The 18,907-nt window shown below is 39.4% G+C and overlaps 1 protein-coding gene across 1 annotated transcript; it reads right to left on the bottom strand.

Annotated features, from left to right (window-relative positions):
- Positions 1-1,427: 1,427 nt before the first annotated feature.
- On the bottom strand, positions 1,428-17,095 carry LD (Homeodomain-like superfamily protein). The gene is made up of 13 exons (XM_008791717.6): positions 16,593-17,095; positions 15,811-15,838; positions 14,324-14,454; positions 12,140-12,561; positions 11,959-12,052; positions 11,786-11,879; positions 10,709-10,835; positions 10,564-10,615; positions 10,447-10,487; positions 10,224-10,312; positions 5,027-5,470; positions 2,512-3,086; positions 1,428-2,419 (listed from the first exon to the last, which is right to left on the bottom strand). The coding sequence occupies exons 1-13, from the start codon at positions 16,776-16,778 to the stop codon at positions 1,607-1,609; spliced, it is 3,096 nt and encodes a 1,031-aa protein (XP_008789939.2). The 5' UTR covers positions 16,779-17,095; the 3' UTR covers positions 1,428-1,606.
- Positions 17,096-18,907: the final 1,812 nt, after the last annotated feature.

An 18,907-nucleotide genomic window follows, 5' to 3' on the forward strand; every position in this document is an offset into this window, starting at 1 on the left:
CACTTCCTCTCCTTTTTCTCTCCTTTCTCTTCTTTTTCCCCCTGCCAGAAAACCAATAAATTTTAGCATGAAAATTCTTCTGTTCTGTTCCATGGTGGTCATATAATCAAGTTGATCTGAATGGTGAAACTTGGTGGATCCGCCTCTATTTGTGATAGTTGTATGCTGCTGGAACCTTTAAAAGCTAGTAATTAAATTGCAGATAATGTCATAACATTTTTCAATCCGATCCTAGTCTTAGAGAACGTAGCCAACAAGGAAAGAAAAGTTCTTCATTCTAACAAGTGCATGGCAAATGGCAAATTGCTTTGGATCTTTCTCCTATCAAATTGTCAGGAACCTATCTGCTGGTAGTAGGCTTAAGTGGAGCATCTGAGATACCTTGACCTCTCCAACACTGATATTGCTACATAACCTGAAGCTACAACTTGAGGGAGAGGGAGGGAGTAACAAAAACAAGAAAAGCAGCGTGCATAGTCCTTACTTTTTTTCTTCTTCATAGCTAGAGGCCAAATAATAAAGATGGAGAGCTGAAAAAGAAGATACAACCATGAAAATTCTCGGCATTTATGTTGTCTTTCTATTTCTTCAATCCTTCCCACATGAATCAACTCCAAGATCTCCATGAACCATTACAAAAGAGAAGATGAAGATCTATTGCCCCGGTAATATTTTCTGATTTCATTCTCTTGATGAACCGACTCTGGGAGGAACTCAGTCCCTCCCGTTTTCTCAGCAAGTTCTATTGCCCCAAGCCAGTTATCAGAACAACTAATTAACAGGGGCCTAGCAGTATCTGAATGTTCTTAAGCTATAAAATCAATCTCTTGATGGAATCAACTCCTCAAGAACCACTCTTAGCTAACCATGCTTACAAGCATGTCAGTGGTAATCCATTTTGGCTAGTGTAGCATTGTTATCAGTACTTACAATACCATATTATTACATCATTACATAGGATGCACAGTGAGAAATCTCTTTACTCGAACTGCGACATGAAATCATGGAATGTATGCGACTTTTTAGGTTTGCTAGCTTGCTATTTGCACAACATCAAGGACAAGGCGTTGCCAAATACCAGCCTTATGACTTATGATTGTTTCTTCTTTTTAAAGGGAAAACCTTCATACAGTGAACACACCAAGACTACTAGATATAAAGACGCACGGGTCTAAAATATTCTCCGGAGGAAGAAGTGCGGCGGCTGCAATATGCCATCAACCGATATGCACCTCACACTTGATATCATGCTAAGAATTCTGCGTATCAGATTCAGAGGTCGCAGAGGTGTCAAGTACGCCTGTCAACGTAATAATATGACTGCCGAGAATAATGGAAGAGCACATGAAGTCATCCAGATGCGTTGACCGGAGCTATACTTTATTTTGAGATGAAAATTTAGAGGCTACAGTGACTGGATTCAATCAAAGAAAAAATGGAAATTTATTTTTATTTTTATTTTTGTTACTGATCACCAACTGGAATTGGAACAGAATGTTTCATTAGAATCTGGAGGCTCTATAATCTATTCACATTTCACAATTCTACTCTATCCCACAACAAATATGAAAGAGGATTCCTCCCTGCAAACAAATCATACACGAAATCATCGCCTCCGGTATCGATCGCGACCTGGCCACCTTTGCTTACTGCCAGGCCTGTGGCGGTCCCGATTCCCGGCATCCCACCGCCGGGGCCATTCAGGTCTATGATTCCGGCCATGGTCTCTTGTTGTCCCGGAAAAATAATCCCGGCCACGTAATCTCACAGGGCTGCCTTCTGGGCTCCATGTCTCTACCTCCGAACCATCATCCAGAATCCCATTTCTATCCCTGGGTGGCACAAAAGGTGGCGGCACAGGTCCCTTGGGGCGAGCATTGTGGTTGATTTGGTCAGCCAAGAACCGCTGGTTGGGGACCGGACCCTCCGACACGTCATTTGATCGACCAATCCAAGCGTCTGGCGTTGGATTTGGCCTCCCAACGCTGGTGGCACTCGCGGCAGCACCGGGCGGCCATGCGGGAATTCTCGGAGAAAACGTTGGAGGTTGCGACCTTGATGGGAAAGCAGGCAAAGTAGTCATGGGTGAAGGATTATGGTTGAAGGACTCCTGCCGAGGTACCGATGGGTATTGCTTTGCAGCCAGGATGGGTTCAGGAACTGTGCGATGTTGCAATGGATATACAGAGGTAGGAATGTGGTGAGCTGAGGGTGCTTGAAGCCTCTTTGGAAGGAAATTGAGAGACGGATGGTGTTGAGATGTCGGATTAATAGTTACTGTCGTCTGCGACATTGATGAGAGATGGGTGGTTGGAGTATGAGGATGCAGCCCCAAACCTGGAGCCTGTGTCATAGCAACCACAGGAAGGACTGCTGCAGGAGTACTCGGACCGATCGGGAATTCTGATCTCCAGCCGGCCTGCAAGACAAGGAAGGTGGTCACAGAGTTTCATGGAGAACGAAACCAGCAACAATTCAGATGAAGATGGCGGCGAGCAGCAGAAGACTCACCCTTGCAGCTGGATCTGATGGAGGAGTCGGAGATGGAAGAGAGGTGGGTTTAGGTTCCTGAGGCTTCTGCTCCAGGCCGTCAGCCGCCCGGTTCACCAATTCTGCCAACCCTACGCCATTTCTCTTGAGCACGTCCAGCAACGCCACCATCTGCTCACTCGTCATGCTCTTCGCCTGACCGGAGGTCAGCGCAAAGACCAGCTCTGGGTTTTTGAGCAGCACGGTTAGCAACTCGAGGTCAGGCTCTGGATTGCCATTACTGATTGGAGGAGGAGGAGGAGGAGGAGGAGCAGAGGTAGCAGCAGGCGTTCCATTATCGGAGGCTCCAACGTTGCAGGGAGAGCATACAGAGTCTTCAGTGATGTCGGCATCAGGTAGCGGCTCGGTTGGGATTTCGGGAGTTAAGCTGTCATCGAAATCCATCTCTAGGTCCCAAGGTTCCTTTGCATTCAATGGAATGTCCTCCGGTTTTGAATAGAACGTCTCCTTTTCCCGCTGATTTCTCTGCGTCTGGACTTCAACTTCCTTGCTGTTTTCCCCAACGCCCACACGCCATTTAGAATCATTTATAATCTCTGCAGCAAATAATATGGCCAACATGCCAGAAACTTTCAGATGTTGAACAATTTTTTTTCTGCTAAAGAAGCGTAGCCAAATGCTGTAGTAAGACAACCATGGCCAGCAGAGTATAAATTCAAATATAATATCAACAAAACCATAATATTCTGGGATTCAAGGTTATGAATGATCATTGTAGTTATATATTTCCTGAACTAAAGAGAGCTTCTTAATCAACCAAAAAGGAGAGCTTCTTAAATAATATGCTATTTTTAAAACGAATTTTTTTCTCAAAAAAAACAAGTAAATTTACCTTCCTTGATAATTAATGATAGAAAGTTTAATATTGGGAACATTTCGGGTCAGCCAAGCCCTTTTAGTTGGTTAAACTAGAAAATGACAAGACAAAACATCCAGGATTCTCTCTCTGACATCATCTTTTCCGGAACCAAGTCGAGAGCATTGAACGCACCGTCTGCTGCCACATCTTTTGAGAATGCTATATCATTGTACTCACACACAAAAAAAACACCATTACCAGCTGCAGAACCCCATAAAAACCTAATAGTCAAATACGACCCACAAAGCCTCTCATATCATATGCAGCTAGATGGAAACTAAATAAAATGCATTTCCCACTAAAGCCATCCACCGAGAAAAATCATATTGATTAAACTCTATCACCACAACGGTTATATATGAAATCTCTAGCTAATACCACGAGTGAGTAGATATACAGTGAACTGAGGACATGTTAATATTTTCTGTTTCACAGCATGCCTTGAAGTTATAGGAGAAAGAAACAAAAAAGGAATTTACCAAGTATTTGAAGGCTGCGTGTTAAAAATCCCTTTCGCACTCAGATAATTAAAAAGCTAATTCCAGGCGGACAAGGTTTCCTATCATCATTTCAGTAAAAGATGTACATGGCTGCAGTTAACTGTTGGAAGATATTCTGGTAATAACGATTTTTTATGGTGGATGATAGGAAACTCGTGACTGAATATATCTTACACAATCTAGCTATTGCCGTGGTTCAGAAGAGCAACTAAACAAACCAACTGCTCTGCGGTCATCATCCATAAATTGCTTCCAGAGATGAAAATCAGAGAGAAATAAAAGGCCCTTCTGTGCTTATTGTAGAATTTACACCCAGCTGGTCCCATAAGCAAACATCCATGTTCTAGCAAGGCACACCTATGATGTATAACCAGCGGAGCAATAAGGATGAATGCTGCACTTTTAAATCTATAAAACCACTCATATTTGATTCGGATGCCTTAAACTTCCCATTTTATATCAAACTAGTATATAATTTAGAGACCCTATAAGGTCTAGTATCTGCAAATAATTAAACTAGCTTTCTCGAGACACATTCCATTTTATATCTCTCTAACAACACTTGATGGTAGCTACTTAGTTGCATTTTAGTTTATCTTCCTAGGGTTAGGATTGGGTTGCAAACTCTCCCACCGCGACGATGAAAGGAACAAAAATAGAGTTAACATCGAACGAGTGAGCAAGCAAACAGCATTATATTTATACCATAAGTGGGTTTAGCAAATAACATTGGTCCAGCATCATGCGATCCACACTGGAGAAACTCATGGAAGCATATGCGCCATCAGATTTTCCACGTCTGGCGTTGCTTAGCATTTTAAGCATAATTCTTATGGCATAAACATAATCAGACAACAAAGCTCTTCAAAGTCCTAATATAAAGATCATCTACAAAGCATATGACCCGCATTATTCATGTGCATTGCCAGACCAAGGCTAATGCTATAAAAGCTGCCACACATTCTTACTAAACCATCTGATTTAATTAAAGAATCCCATCGGCCACAATAATGCAAAACTTGATTGAAGATCAGTAAAAGCTTGTCGTTCCCTCCTAGATAGAAACAATTCAACAGAGCGGAACAGAAACAGATGAAGAGACACAAAACAAAGGTACCTGGAGGTGTCTGCCATTGGATTTGACTGCACTTCAACTTCTCCAGCAACTGTTCCTGAGAAGTTGTGTTTGGTCTTGGAATGACCAAAGTTTCTGACTCGTTGGGACGAATATTTGCTGTGGATATTGAAGCTTTTGTCCCTCCATCTTTTTCCAGTGGAGGTAACTGATGGACCCTTGATGCAGACAACATATTGCTAGTCTGAGATGGAGAAGGCTCATGATTATCTTCTGTTTTCTGTAGCTTATTTTCACTATTGGATGTGTCAGCCTTGCCATACTTATTCTGCATGAACATTGCACGCAACTTTGCCTTCTGGATATCATCAGCTGACATCGGACGGCTATGGTTTGAAGGTACTGCTCTTGCAACCTGCATGCTTCTTCCTGAAGTTTTACGATCAGGCTGCTCCACCAGTAAAACTTTTCTGCGTTCTTTGGTTCCTGTGAATTGCTAAGGAAAACGAAACACTCTGAAAAGTGAATGTTCCCTAATACTAGAAGTTGCATCCATAATTAACAATGCTTTCCTAACTGTCGAAAGAAGGAAAACTAAACAATTTAGACTAATGTTGTATGGCCTTGTTGACATCCACATTTTGGGATCCTTGGCAGAGCAATACTACTGAAAATTTGTAGCATACATGTATGATTCATATCTTCCCTATCTGTCACCCACAATAATCCAAACTACATTTAGCTTGGCATACATTACATTACCATAATGAGTAATGGTGATATCAACATGCCACCATGATTCTAAGGGTTCGCTTTAATCATTCAATCTTTGAACTTCAACCCACAACAATTGTTGAACATAGAAACGAGTTTGGCAGTGACAAAAACAGTCACACAATCATCTCATCCGAGTAAATGCTACCCATTAGTCAGTCACCGACCAGTGTATGGATGAATTAAGACTCTTTATTACTTTTCAAGTAGAGGCAGGCCTACATTATCTTTCATATCAGATACAGTACCATGACCTTATGCTAACTGGGGGTTTTAAAGTGCAGTAGTCTTGATTGTCTAAGGGCCAAGATAGGGAAGACATAAGATAGCATAGATTGAAGTTTTGAGGAAAAAACTGAAAAATGTTAGCATGAATGATGGAGAAGGATTCCTGAAACTTCACATGGTAGTAGTTGGATAAAGCCTCCTGGTAAGACTTCTAGTCTACATGTTTTTCCATCTCTAAATCATTCAACTTGTAGGTGGCCATTAAGATTCCAAGAAAGGTTGCCTTTCTAGGCTGTGTTAAAAGCCTTCAGCAACAAATTTTTTAAAATCACGTTTTACTAGAGAAAGCATGCAAATCCTACAATATTCCCATGTAATTATTGAAATGACTGTATACCTCTTTTTTTTCCTGAAGGTTCTAGTAAACTTTATTCTTCAGCCTACAAACAGACTAGGCCATGACTGGCGCAAACAAGACCAGCACCTGCCTTGGTTGCATTTGGTTCAAGATTTTAGACCCAGAAACAACCACACACCAAATAGGTTAAACCTGACTCAATATGTCAAGTTTGGTCAGATCCAGGCTGGCATTTGGGTTTGAGTATCAAATGCTAGCTGTCAAACTTAGATGCATGATGAATTTTCAAAATGACATTACTTTTCTCTTAACATCCATTAAATTATCTCTTGTTTCAATCATTATATGTGGAATGTCATGAATTAAAGTTGATCGCGTTGACTAGCTTCTGATTTGAAACCAACAAAACAAATGACCCAGCCCAATTTGAATTTGGGTGATTTTGATTAGGCTTGGATTATAAAAAATCAAACAATCAAATATGGATTGGATGATCCCACCCATCCAGACCTTTCTACAATTTAAGAAACTAAAAGTTTTCAGAAATAATTTTATGCAGTACCACCAAAAGGCAATAATTTTATGTAGTCAGTCTACTACTTCTGTTGTTACCAATAAAAAACAAGTGGTTGTTCATTAATTTCATGCAGAATAATTTGCTGATAATGACTGCATGTTATCGAGAATGATATTTCTTGCATGACATGTTGATGATATGCATACCTCCTATGGTAATGTTTGTGTTGTTATTAAACTGATCCAACCCAGGAAACTAAATCGATCGAATAAAAAAAAAAATCTATGCCCAACTCAAGTTACTCAACACAAACCAAATAAAGGTGGATCGGCCATGGATTAAATTATTTGCCCAGTCCAAATATGAATCTCGCTTAGACTATGCTGAAATCCTATTTAACTGGACCTGGTTGCACCCCAATCATGAAAATCAGTTTCTAGAGTTCAAAGACTAAATTAGCATGTGTTTGTTACATAACTGATGATTATCAGTCCTTTATAAACACCCATAAATAATTATTGCATCTTCACACCATATATCAGCTAGAACTTAAATTTACCTTTAAACTAGCCAACAAAGGGAAGAGTTAGAATTGGATGGCCTGCAAATGTTTCAAGATTCAATGCGGAAAAAGGGGAACTATGTCCATGACATGCCAAGTCAGGTAGAAGGGTCCCAAACCATATAATTATTCAAAGCCAGTCCTATTAGTTCACAATGTAAATAAAACAACCAAGGTTTGCCAGACCATTACTATAGGTCATAACGGCCGATTACTAGTTCGGTGTGGTTCATTATGTACCGCACCAAGCCAAGGTGTACCAGAGACAAAGGATCTGGAGAAGAGGAGGTGAGAACGGGAAAAAACCCTAACTCTAACCTTAGAAGGAGAAGAACCGAGGGTAGGGATAGAAAATGATGGGGAGAAAGAGCGAGAGCTTTGGGGGGGGGGGGGGGGAATATAAAGAGGCATATGGGGCATTATGGGGCATTGTCGTCGGTTGAGCGTCGACATTGGCATCACGTCAATCAATGGCAACGGCGTCGGCGTTAGGTACCGGTGGAGCCTTCAGCGAAGGCAACTTCAAAGCTCGAGTTCATGGCAGAGGAGGAGAAAGTGATAGGGAGAAAATGAAGCCAGGAGGGGGTTGAGGGGGGGCCTAGGGGGTTTTGAAGGCCAAACCATCCCAATTTTTAGCCGATTCGGTATGGCCATAACCGTCCGAACGATTTGGCAAACCCTATAAACAACCATAGCTCAAACCTCTATTTCTAATAAGCTGAATTTCAGGTCTGGACCAAACCTAGGGGTCTTTAATTTGGGGAGGAATTCCAATCAAGTGAGATCAAATGTTGAGTTGGACTAATTACATCCCCCCCCCCCAAAAAAAATCTATTTAAGAATTGTCTCGTTTTGGAGAATTGGTTTATCATTTCTAGCTTGGATATACACAATGTCTCATCCCAAGCCTTGTCCCGCCCCCCAACCTCTTTTCTATTGTCTTTCCAAATCTAATGCAACCTTGGGGGTTGTCTCCTAAACTACATGGACATTAACTAATATAACCAAAATATGAGGTCTTCAACCCAAAGACTAGCCTATTAGATTTCATGGTAGGCCCCTCTATTGCTAAAAGCTGCCTAGATTAGGAAAATGAAACCAATTCATAACGTTGGCATCATTGATTGTAAACACTCAAACTTTGTTGATGATACCTAGATTTGAAGAGTTGACATCATAGCAACCTAGAACTGAAGAGTTGACATCATAGCATGTTTTTAAGGTTATTGGAACATGCAAGTGCACATGCAATAAATATGGTGGGTCATGGTCAATGTTCTAGAAGGTTACAAGTGGAGGTTTGGCAGTTCCGCCAAAAAATGCAAGATGAAAGCCTAAAGGCAGTTTGATTTGTGAGCCTCCAATAACTAATTCAAATAACTAAAGATAATGAAATGTTGACTGCCAAAGGATAGGCCATCGACTGCCTCCATCGAGGATCAAGGAGCAAAAGGCATCAAGCATAAGACTCGGACATTAAAATTTCAAGTTTTCAACTGTGAGAATAGAAATAAAGATGAATGAATTAAATGAGTTAGTTTCTTCCAGCAGGCAATGATCCAAGGATCATCATTTTAACATTTGATGAAGTTATTAGCTGAATAACATTTTTTTTTAATCTTAAAGGGTCATTTACAAGAAAAACAAAGAGTTGCATGCCTCTTACTTGCCTTAAAAATTACTGCAAGGGGTATGGTTTATTTTCAATAATCAGTGATCCTGAGGAGGAAGTACTGAGTTTTTACTACATTGCCTCAAGTGTTTACTTTAAAGACTCAAAGCCAGCTTTTCAAAATCAAGTGATAAACAAATTATAGATTATCTTATCAAGTGCAAAAAAACTCTATACTCTTATGTAAAAATCATAGAAGTTCAATAATAAGATTAATGTATAAATATACCGATTTGAAATTTATTACGGATTAAAAGCAACAACAGACTTCTCACCTGATAGATAATTGAATCACAAATTCTAATTTTCTTTATAGTTATAATTAATAATCATGAAAGAGATACAGTTCATATGCATATTCAAGGTTCATCCAAGATGCTAAAACCATTTGAAATAAACTTGATGGCGCAATCATAAACTGTCGTGCATGTGGGTTTCTCCCCATTTAAGACATTTCTGTGGCTCACTACAGGGAATGAGCACTACAGATACCAGGCATGTACTCCACACAAACTGGAGACTTGTTCATGAGTTGCTCCCCAATGCCCATGCCCTCATAGGGGCATTGGCAGACACGCATCCAAGTCCCATGGGATGTGCCTAGCACCGAAGTGCTTGCTACTGCTAGAAAACCAAAACATTTCCATCATACTTTTAATTTGCAAGTACTCAACACATGATTTCCCAAATAGAATAGGTAACTGGGCTCAATTTCTTGTAGGGGCTTGTCTGCCACAACCCACTTAAAAATCTAAAATGATGGCAATTATAAACTGGGGATAGTCTAAATTGCTTATCAGAGCAGTGTTGCAAATTTTTTGGAAAAGTGCACTCCCTGCTTTCCTAAATAACCATGACAATAATCATCAAGCCCCACACACCTGTAGGCGGTCAGCCAAATTTTCATGGGTGCACTCCCCTATACCCATCTTTCTCTAAACTTCTAGACGGAAAAAAGGGCACAAGTATATATAAAGAGGGAGCATATTTACCAGCTTTCCCTGTGACATTCACCGCGAAATACCTTCACTTCTCAGAATGATATTTCTATACTACAAGACTGCCATATACTAGTAAAGAAACTAGAAAGAAATATAAAGGTCAGTATGGAAATTCGCTTAAGGATACTGGACAATGAGACACTTCGGCCATGCTTTTTACTTAACTCATCAGCAGAAGATGGAAGTAGCTTTACTGCTTGTTTTGACTCTGATTTCCTGTTCAATAAAAAAAACAAGAAGAAAGAAAGAAAGAAAGAAAATCAAGGTTTTAATAAGTTCATTAAAAATGGATAAAGACAATACCCCTAGGACCTCAAACACTTTTAATTCAACATCAGAAACATGAATACCTGTTGTTTTCCATATCTTCAGTAAGGGCAAGAATGTCCTCCTAACAAGAAAGAAACAATTAAGGCTTTTTCTTCAGATAAAAAGATAAACCTTTTGTTATATTTACAGTTACTTACAGGAATATCAATATTGGATTGCCATGACTCATCACTAAGAATTTCACTGATCCTATAATTGAGAAGAAAGAAAAAACTTTAAAAACAGTTAACTGAAAAATGAGAAATAACACTATCATTGTAGTGGACAGGAATTTTTGTATGCCTTTGTTTACGAATTATCTCCTTCTGAGAACCCTTGGAGGAACAGATAAGAGGTTTCTTCAAAGCCTGAGTTCTAACAAACAGTTTGCTCCATCTAGAAAGGAGGGTTCTCGCCCTGTTTGATATGTCTGATTTGCAAATCAATAAGTGAGTTCCAATAGATCACCATAAGACATAACAGAAGTTAAATTAAAGCAAAATATTTTTGCATGAAATATATGCAATCAAAGGACATACGACAGAAAATATGAGATGTCATTTTCCAAAGAAATGCTTGCTATCTTGTTACGGACTGGAGGAATCTATGGGCTGTCTTAAACGCTTCTTAAGAACTAGGACGGGAGGGATCCTGGTCGAAATAGACATGAGAGCGGGACTTGCACCCATTTCCTCGGTTGGTCCGAAACAGCTTACCAACTAGAGTTGGCACACTTCAGGGTGGTCTTAAAATTGCTCCCTAAGAATTATGTATTAAGTTACTTACTGAGAACATTTTATACTGACCTACATTACAACCGCCTATAAAGAAGCCGGCAACAATGACAACACTACAAGGATGCTAATGAAATAGCAAAATACTGTATCAAGAAGATGAAAGATTCCCTCATCTTCATTTGATATTCAGGCCAATATCATCTTTGTTCCATGTCTTATTCTCTTTGACAGACTCATTTGTTAGTTGTTACTGTCTCAAACTTCATCTCAGTGACTTCTGATTGCAAAGGGATATAATAACATTTTCCTTAGTAAATAATTGCACCCACAATGGAAGAGCTCGTTCAGCAGATGGAGAACATTAGAGGCAATTAAATAGGAGAGACAATATTGAGTTCGTAATTCATGTCTTCATAAAAATGCATTAGTAAAATACATATAGGGAATAGTTGAGAACTTTTTCAAGTCGGGCATCTTAGAATGGTTAGATAGCACCACTGTATAAACATTTATCAAAACAGCCCAAGTGATCAGACAAAAGAAAAGAAATAGAGAACGGCAATTCTAAATTTTTCAAGAAATCAGCACCTAATTTTGAAGGTAAAAATTTGATGATGCCTTAATGTGATCGAACAGTACACACCTGATGTCCTATAAAAGCGCAGCCTATTAACAGTTTGCAAGACAGCAGACATTTGTACTGGCAAAGCTTTATGTAGTGGCAGGTGACAGAGAACCTGGGTAAAAACAAAATTGTAGCTGAGGAACTGTATCATATAAAAATAATAAAAAAATGCCACCAATAAAAGTAAGAACCTTAAAAATGACAAGAAGCACAGTTGTTTGTTCTTCATGAGCTGCTTGGCTCAACCATGTTGCTAGAATGGTAAGACCACCTTTAGTTAAAAACCTAAAAGCATGTCAAAGGACACCTAAGATCAGTTAAATGATCTTTAAATACTGTCAGCTCAAGCTTTCAAAAAGGGCATGGAATTACCAAATTAAGACTGCCGAATTATGAACTTGGAGAATCCAATCCACCAGCTTCACCTGTCCAGAAAATGTCTCTTCCTTCCTCATTAGATTAAAAATGTTGTCCACAAATTTTTTATCATTGGAGTCAATGCCAGGAAAAATCTCTTCCAGCGCTGAGCATGAAGGACCTTCCTCAACATTCTTAAGGTAAGTCGAAATCGAAGTGTCCTGTTGGCCATCTCTCAAACTATTAATAATCATGGCACTCCCAGCAACTGGTATTTGTTCCCTGCTTATCATACTTTCAGCAGAAACTGACTGTAGAGCACTAAAGGAGCATCCATTACTAGATGCCCTGGATGCCTCTACTCTCATAGCTTTCTCCTGTGACAAGTGAACAAGCTTTCTCACCCTTGAACGCTGAGCAGCAAAAAATTCTCTAACCTGCATGTCAATAAGTTGTAAATAAACTGCATTTCATTTGCCACTCAAATTCTTTTGTAAAAGGTGGCAAAAGATGTAGATGGAATGGTATGCAAGGAAAAGATCCAACTGAATAGGCATTACCAGTCAAGAAAGTGGTGTTCTTAGAGCTTCTTAAGTGACCAAAAACTAGATAACAAGAGGTACCAACCAATAGGACCCGAAGAGAAACTACAGATAGCGAAAAAAACATACCAAGACCAACAGGCGCTGGAGAAATGTTAGCGTTGACATGGCTTGTTGATATAAAGAAAACAAACCTGCCACATCATCCCACTAACCAGGTTGTATGGGATATATCCTTGCTTCTATATGTCAAGAGATCGTGTCAAGTTTCAAGTGTTTATATTAATGCTCATTTAGTAGCATGAGTCAGTGTATGGAGGCAGCCTAAGAATTCACATAATTGGCAAACACTAGTTAAAGTCTTGGGGATCGAACTAAGCTTTCCAAAAAGTGGTCAATGCAACAAACAAACAAGCACCATCAAATTGTGCCTTCAGAAAGGCAAAAGAACCAGAATTTTCAGATTGCAGCTTTTGACCTGTATCAATTGCTTCCACAGCACAGAACTTGTTCTCAAGCTAACCTGAAAACAAGCAAGCTATAATTCTAGATTCAAAAAAATATTAAAATAAATTAAAAAAAGAAATATCTCAATGTTCAAATTTGACATCATAAGGACAAAATGAAGGTTTCAGTCTTTTTAGCTAGGAGAGAAAAGACGGAAACCAATAAATCTTGTCCTGCCTCTTTGGGAATGGCCTTATGAATCCTCCCTGACCAAAATCTTTTCTCTAAAAAGTTTCTCTTAGAAGTTCTCTTTTATTTTATTTGCCATTCAGTGAATACAGGATTCCATTCAGAATACACTTGAATAAGCACTACTAAAATCAGTATCATTAAATCTGATTGGAAAAATAACCATAAGTCCATCCATATGTGTTGTATGGGATTGTTTAAATGAACTACTAAATCATGATGTTTCGTGAATTTATATGTTTATATATATACACACACACATACACATGTTTGTATGTATGTATATATGCATGTGTGTATGTATGGACATATAAGTCATACTTTTGTGCCACCAGTTGTTTGGTTCTGCACTTAAATCTCATAAAAGCCCCAAATCATGCAATTGAAATTTTGTTCTTTAAGTAGAATATTCCAAAATCAAATCGCTCTCACACAATTTTCGGTATATATTATTTTACATTTTTATTCCATTTCTGAACCTTCTATTTTTTGAACTGAACACCTGTTTACAAAACTACACTTTAAAATTCAAAAATTTTAAATTTAGAAAAAGATAGAAACAAATTTTAAACAGAACTCAAAATGTAGCATTTATTAATTCAGCAACAAGCATAGCATCAAAGCAAATTCAAGCACAAGATTTCCTTACTATAGTGTACTATGAACAGTAATTATAGTTAATTAACAAAATAACAAAAATTACAAAACAAAGAAGTGCCTGAGAGCTTGAGCATGGATACAGGCGTATTAACATCCTTTCATAGTAACAATAATGTCAGCTGAGCACAGGTGCTAAAGACTAAAAAAATGGAAGAAATTATATTAAAAAAAGGTGCAAGGCTGGAGCCAGAGGATTCATCATTTTTTCAAGGCAACAACTAGGTCACATGAGAAGCAAAAGCACACACAGTCACGAATGAAACAAAATTTTGTCATTGAACTTTATAAGAAAGCAAACAACCTGTGTAACTGTAATCCCACAAAGAGCACTAATCTCACGAGTTTCCTTCTTGCCAATGGTATCCTTGACTGAGAAAACTGACTGCATATAATTGACTGCTTTTGGGTTCAGCAAGTCCCCTGGCATTTTACCTGCAAAGAAAATATTAAATATGGGAAAAAATATATTTCATTTGTATCAGTTGAGTATCAAGGTTGCTGTAGCAACTACAAGGTAAAAACACTTCATGCAATGTGGCACAAGACAAAACTAAAAAATGCCAATTGCTTCAAATTATAAAATGAAATTATAAGAAAGGTAGAATGTTCCGGTAAAGGATATAACAGAAAACACTCGAAAGATATAATTTGGTCCATACGTTGACATTTTATATGCACTTGAAAGAATTTGAGATTTTAAAGGTAATAACAGCATAGTAAGAGTGATGGTAGGTGAAGCGCAAATAAAGCAGCGACTGGTCCAGCAAAGGCTCAATTTTTTTGCCAGAAAAGGATTCTGAAAACAAAATGCATACAGATATTCCGTGCAGTTTCCTTCAGTTCAGTTGAAAATATTGTTATATATAACTATTTAGCATTTGTTTCTGTCACGCCCCCGCCTCTGCGAGGCACGTGAGGCACCCAGTGCCCACGTGGGGGCCACATGAGGGGGGAACACGGGGCTCCCCTGCCAGATATTGTCCGGTTCTGGGGCTTCACGCAAGCGTCCTTCACCCCTCCCCGGTTTTATTTTCCACCCAAAACGCGTCTGCAGGATTAGGAGACACCCGCCTCATATGCCCAGGCTCTGGAACGAGTCTTTCCGATGTGGGACTATTGGGCCTCACACCCTTCCCACCATCGGACAAGAGCCGTCCTCGGCTCTGATACCAAATGTCACGCCCCCGCCTCTGCGGGGCACGTGAGGCACCTAGTGCTCACATGGGGGGCACATGAGGGGGGAACACGGGGCTCCCCTGCCAGATATTGTCCGGTTCTGGGGCTTCACGCAAGCGTCCTTCACCCCTCCCCGGTTTTATTTTCCACCCAAAACGCGTCTGCAGGATTAGGAGACACCCGCCTCATATGCCCAGGCTCTGGAACGAGTCTTTCCGATGTGGGACTATTGGGCCTCACAGTTTCCTTGATGAATTGACTGCTTGTCGGTTTCAGACCTTTTGTCCTAGCTGAACTTTTTGATTTCAGTATAACCATTTTGATATCCTAATAGATGAAAAACAAATCAAAGCAGAAATCTTAAACCTTGAATACGATGAGGCTAATTTTCTCAAGTAAAAGCCAAAAGAGTAATTAGTGAAAAAAATTACTAAATGCAAACGGAGTTCAATAAATTCTTTGCCATAATTAGAAGAAAGCTTCAGATTTTGTTCAATTACTTGACTTTTTTCTTTAATGTTAGATCGTTATGTTTAGATAGAACTAAGGAAACAACTAAAACTTCTAAGAATAATCCAATTTCTATTATTATGAGTAAATACAATAACTCACCAATTTTTATTGATAGTGCTCCAGCAGCCTGCATGCAAAACAATGTGCAAGTTAGTGATTTTTCTGTTCAAGAAAACTAAGACAAGATCGTGTAAGATCCAAAGAAAAGTCTAGCTAAGATTAGAGAGCATCAATACAATGAATGAAAGATCAATTACAAAGAGTTTCCTTGACAGAATATTCTAAGATGCAAGGTTCACAATATTGACAAATTCAAGCACACGACTCATGGTAGTCTACTGCAATTCAAGCATATCCTTTAGACCTCCAGCAACAAAGCTTCTTAATCGCTGACTAGTTGGCAGGAATGCATGCAAATATAGACATTGGATTGTTAGATATTCCTGATTTCAAAAGTCACCACCTTATTCTTCAAAAAGTTCTAACATCAGAAAGAGAAAATGTGGGCGATTAGGAAATTCATGGCACCCTGGCATAGTACATCAAGGCAACAACCATAAACATCACAAGACTAACGAAGATTTGATACCATTGACAAATGCATACGATATGCAAGTAATACTAAGATGGCAGAAGATGATAAGCATGCATAATTTGTACCGAGAATTGAAACCCTAAATTCCTAAAAAATAATTTTTCAGAACAATAAATCGAAGATTCTTCAAAGACCAAAGCTTTCAGTTTTCTTTTTTTTTCCCTTTGTTTCACCGCATCCAGCATCCGACGAGGGCACCAAGAAGCAGAAAAGCACGCTCCAAAGAGCAAAACAACACAACAACCGTAAAGAAACGAGAAAACCCTAAAACTCGGTAGCCACGCACCATTTCCTGGGAGAGGGGGTTGACGCCGGTGAGCTTGCATTGGGCGGCGACGAGCTTCTGGAGCTGATCGATCTGGCTGCGGAAGAGCTCCCTCTGCGAGTCGAGGAGCGCCGCGAGGGACTCCACCGAGCTGTCGACATCCAATTCCACGACCGCACCCTCGGAAACCCCCGGAACGAGCGCCATCTCCGATCCCAACAGCAGAATCGCTCGAGCTCCCGCGCATTAGAGATCCGAATGAGAGGACGGAGCGCTCCGGATCGGAGACGACAGCCCTAGCGACCCGAGAAAGCCCCACAGCGAGCCACAATTAGGGTTAGGGTTAGGGCCGGATATCTCCTAGAATTTTTCCCTAGAGACCCCGGAAGGGGAGGGCAGGACCCCAGAGAGAGAGAGAGAGAGGGGAAAATAGCCGGCGCGCGGCACAAGAAGATGAAAACAAGGAGATTATGGAAGGGGGGAGGCATATAAGCTTTGTTCCGCCCATATTAATTTTTTGATTTTTTTTCGTAGGTATTTTTTTTTTAAATACTAAATTTTATGTGAATACCCTTCCAAAATTTATATTTATATATATATATATCCTTATAAAACTCTGTTATCATACAAATATCCCTAATATAACGGTTGTTGGTGTTAAAAAAATTATATTTATATTAATTAAAAATAAAATTAAATTTTGAAATGATATTATTACTCTTACTCCCTTCCACCTCCATACGGACCCGCGCCCGGCTTCCCTACCCCTGGCGGCCCCGCCCCCACCCCCCCTCCCCCCCCGCGGCTTCCCCACCCCCCGCGGGCTTCCCCCTGACACCCGGCTTCCCCACCCTCCACCCCCTTTGCCCGACGCCCGGCTTCCCCACCACTCCCCCACCCCCCGGCATCTGCCCACCCCCCACGTATCGGGATCCCAATCGCAGGCGTTCGCGATGGCGAGATCGCGATCCCGCAGGCCATGACGAGCGAGAGCATCCCGAGATCACGATGCAGCTTGCTCGTGATCTCCTTCCTCCTTCCTCCCTGTTCTGTAACCCAACAGAGGATAAACAAAAAATTTTCTAGGTTGTAAATCTATCCTCTCTAAAGACACGAGCCATCTTTCAAATCTTCAAAAACTTTTCTATCTGCTTTTGAGTTTAATGCATAGAAGAATATAACCATTTATACTTGTGTCCTGCAAGAAAGCAATCCATATTAATTATCACGCAAAGCTACCATACCTCTTATTATGATATTAATCCCATCATCAGATCAATTGCAAGAGGTAAATCTAGATACAACCAATTTGTAAATCCTATTATATATTTTTGTTATATTCATGATAAAGAACCAGGCCTTTGGTCATAGAACCAAATGCATTTCCTAATAAATACAAAATTATTAAGGCTATCACATTAAGTAATGTATCTAAATTTTTTTCATCTATTAGGATTTTTTTTTGCGTATATACCCTTCTACATATAGGAAATTGTATGAATATCCTTGTAAAGTTACTATTTGCTTGTATACCCTTATAAAAATTTTTATTTGCACGCCTACCCATTAAAGGTATTTTAGTCATTTTAATTTGAAACCGTTAATTTTTTAACGGCGTTAGATGGCATGGGTACATATGCAAAAATAAGAATAAAAAAACTAATATCAATTTTGAAAAGGTATTCACGCAATATCTGATATTTAGAAGGGTATACAAAAAAATCTTAATTCCCCGCGTTCTTTCGTTACTTGTTTTTACTGGGTGCTATTTGTTTTTCTGCCCCTTTGTGTTTTTGTCTAGTTCGCTTAAATATAAGAGAATCGTAATCCGCACAGACCGAATCCGTTCACATTCAATTCGCTCTGATATGGTGCAAAAGCATAGAGCAATCCGAAATTTTATATCAATACCTCTTAGTTGATTCTTGGATAAGCTACACTTACTTATTTTTATCTTCCTTTTAATATTTTAGATATATATTGATAAATTTAAATATTTTTTATTCAAAAATTTTGACAAAGCAAAAGGTACTGTATTAAAAATACTTTTAAATACTATTTCAAGTGAACTCAAATTTGGAAGGAAAAAATGCTTTTGAAATATGAATTCAAACATAAAGGAAACAAACTTAGTTGATCTAACTTAGGTAGGATTTGATGCAAGGAAAACCACTCCCCTTTATCAAAGATTAACATGTCAACGGGTTAGCACAGGTTGAACCAACAAGTCAACAACCATCCCATAGTTTGATACATCCCACAGGTATCTCTTGTTTCTGCATTGCGCCGTAAAACTCTGCTTTAGTTTTCATGTTCAAGCTTAAAACCATACTTAA

This window comes from Phoenix dactylifera, chromosome 17 (assembly GCF_051530095.1).
Source record: "Phoenix dactylifera cultivar Ajwa chromosome 17, Ajwa_hap1_PhDact_Kaust_v1.1, whole genome shotgun sequence".
Taxonomy (NCBI): Eukaryota; Viridiplantae; Streptophyta; class Magnoliopsida; order Arecales; family Arecaceae; genus Phoenix; species Phoenix dactylifera.

Coding starts and splice junctions, on each gene's coding strand:
- LD (XM_008791717.6), bottom strand. CDS start 16,778: ATGGCGCTCGTTCCGGGGGTTTCCGAGGGTGCGGTCGTGGAATTGGAT. Junction 14,455..15,810: donor AGCACTATCAATAAAAATTG/GTGAGTTATTGT, acceptor TTTTCTTTGCAG/GTAAAATGCCAGGGGACTTG. Junction 5,471..10,223: donor CCGAAGTGTCTCATTGTCCA/GTATCCTTAAGC, acceptor AGCAATTCACAG/GAACCAAAGAACGCAGAAAA.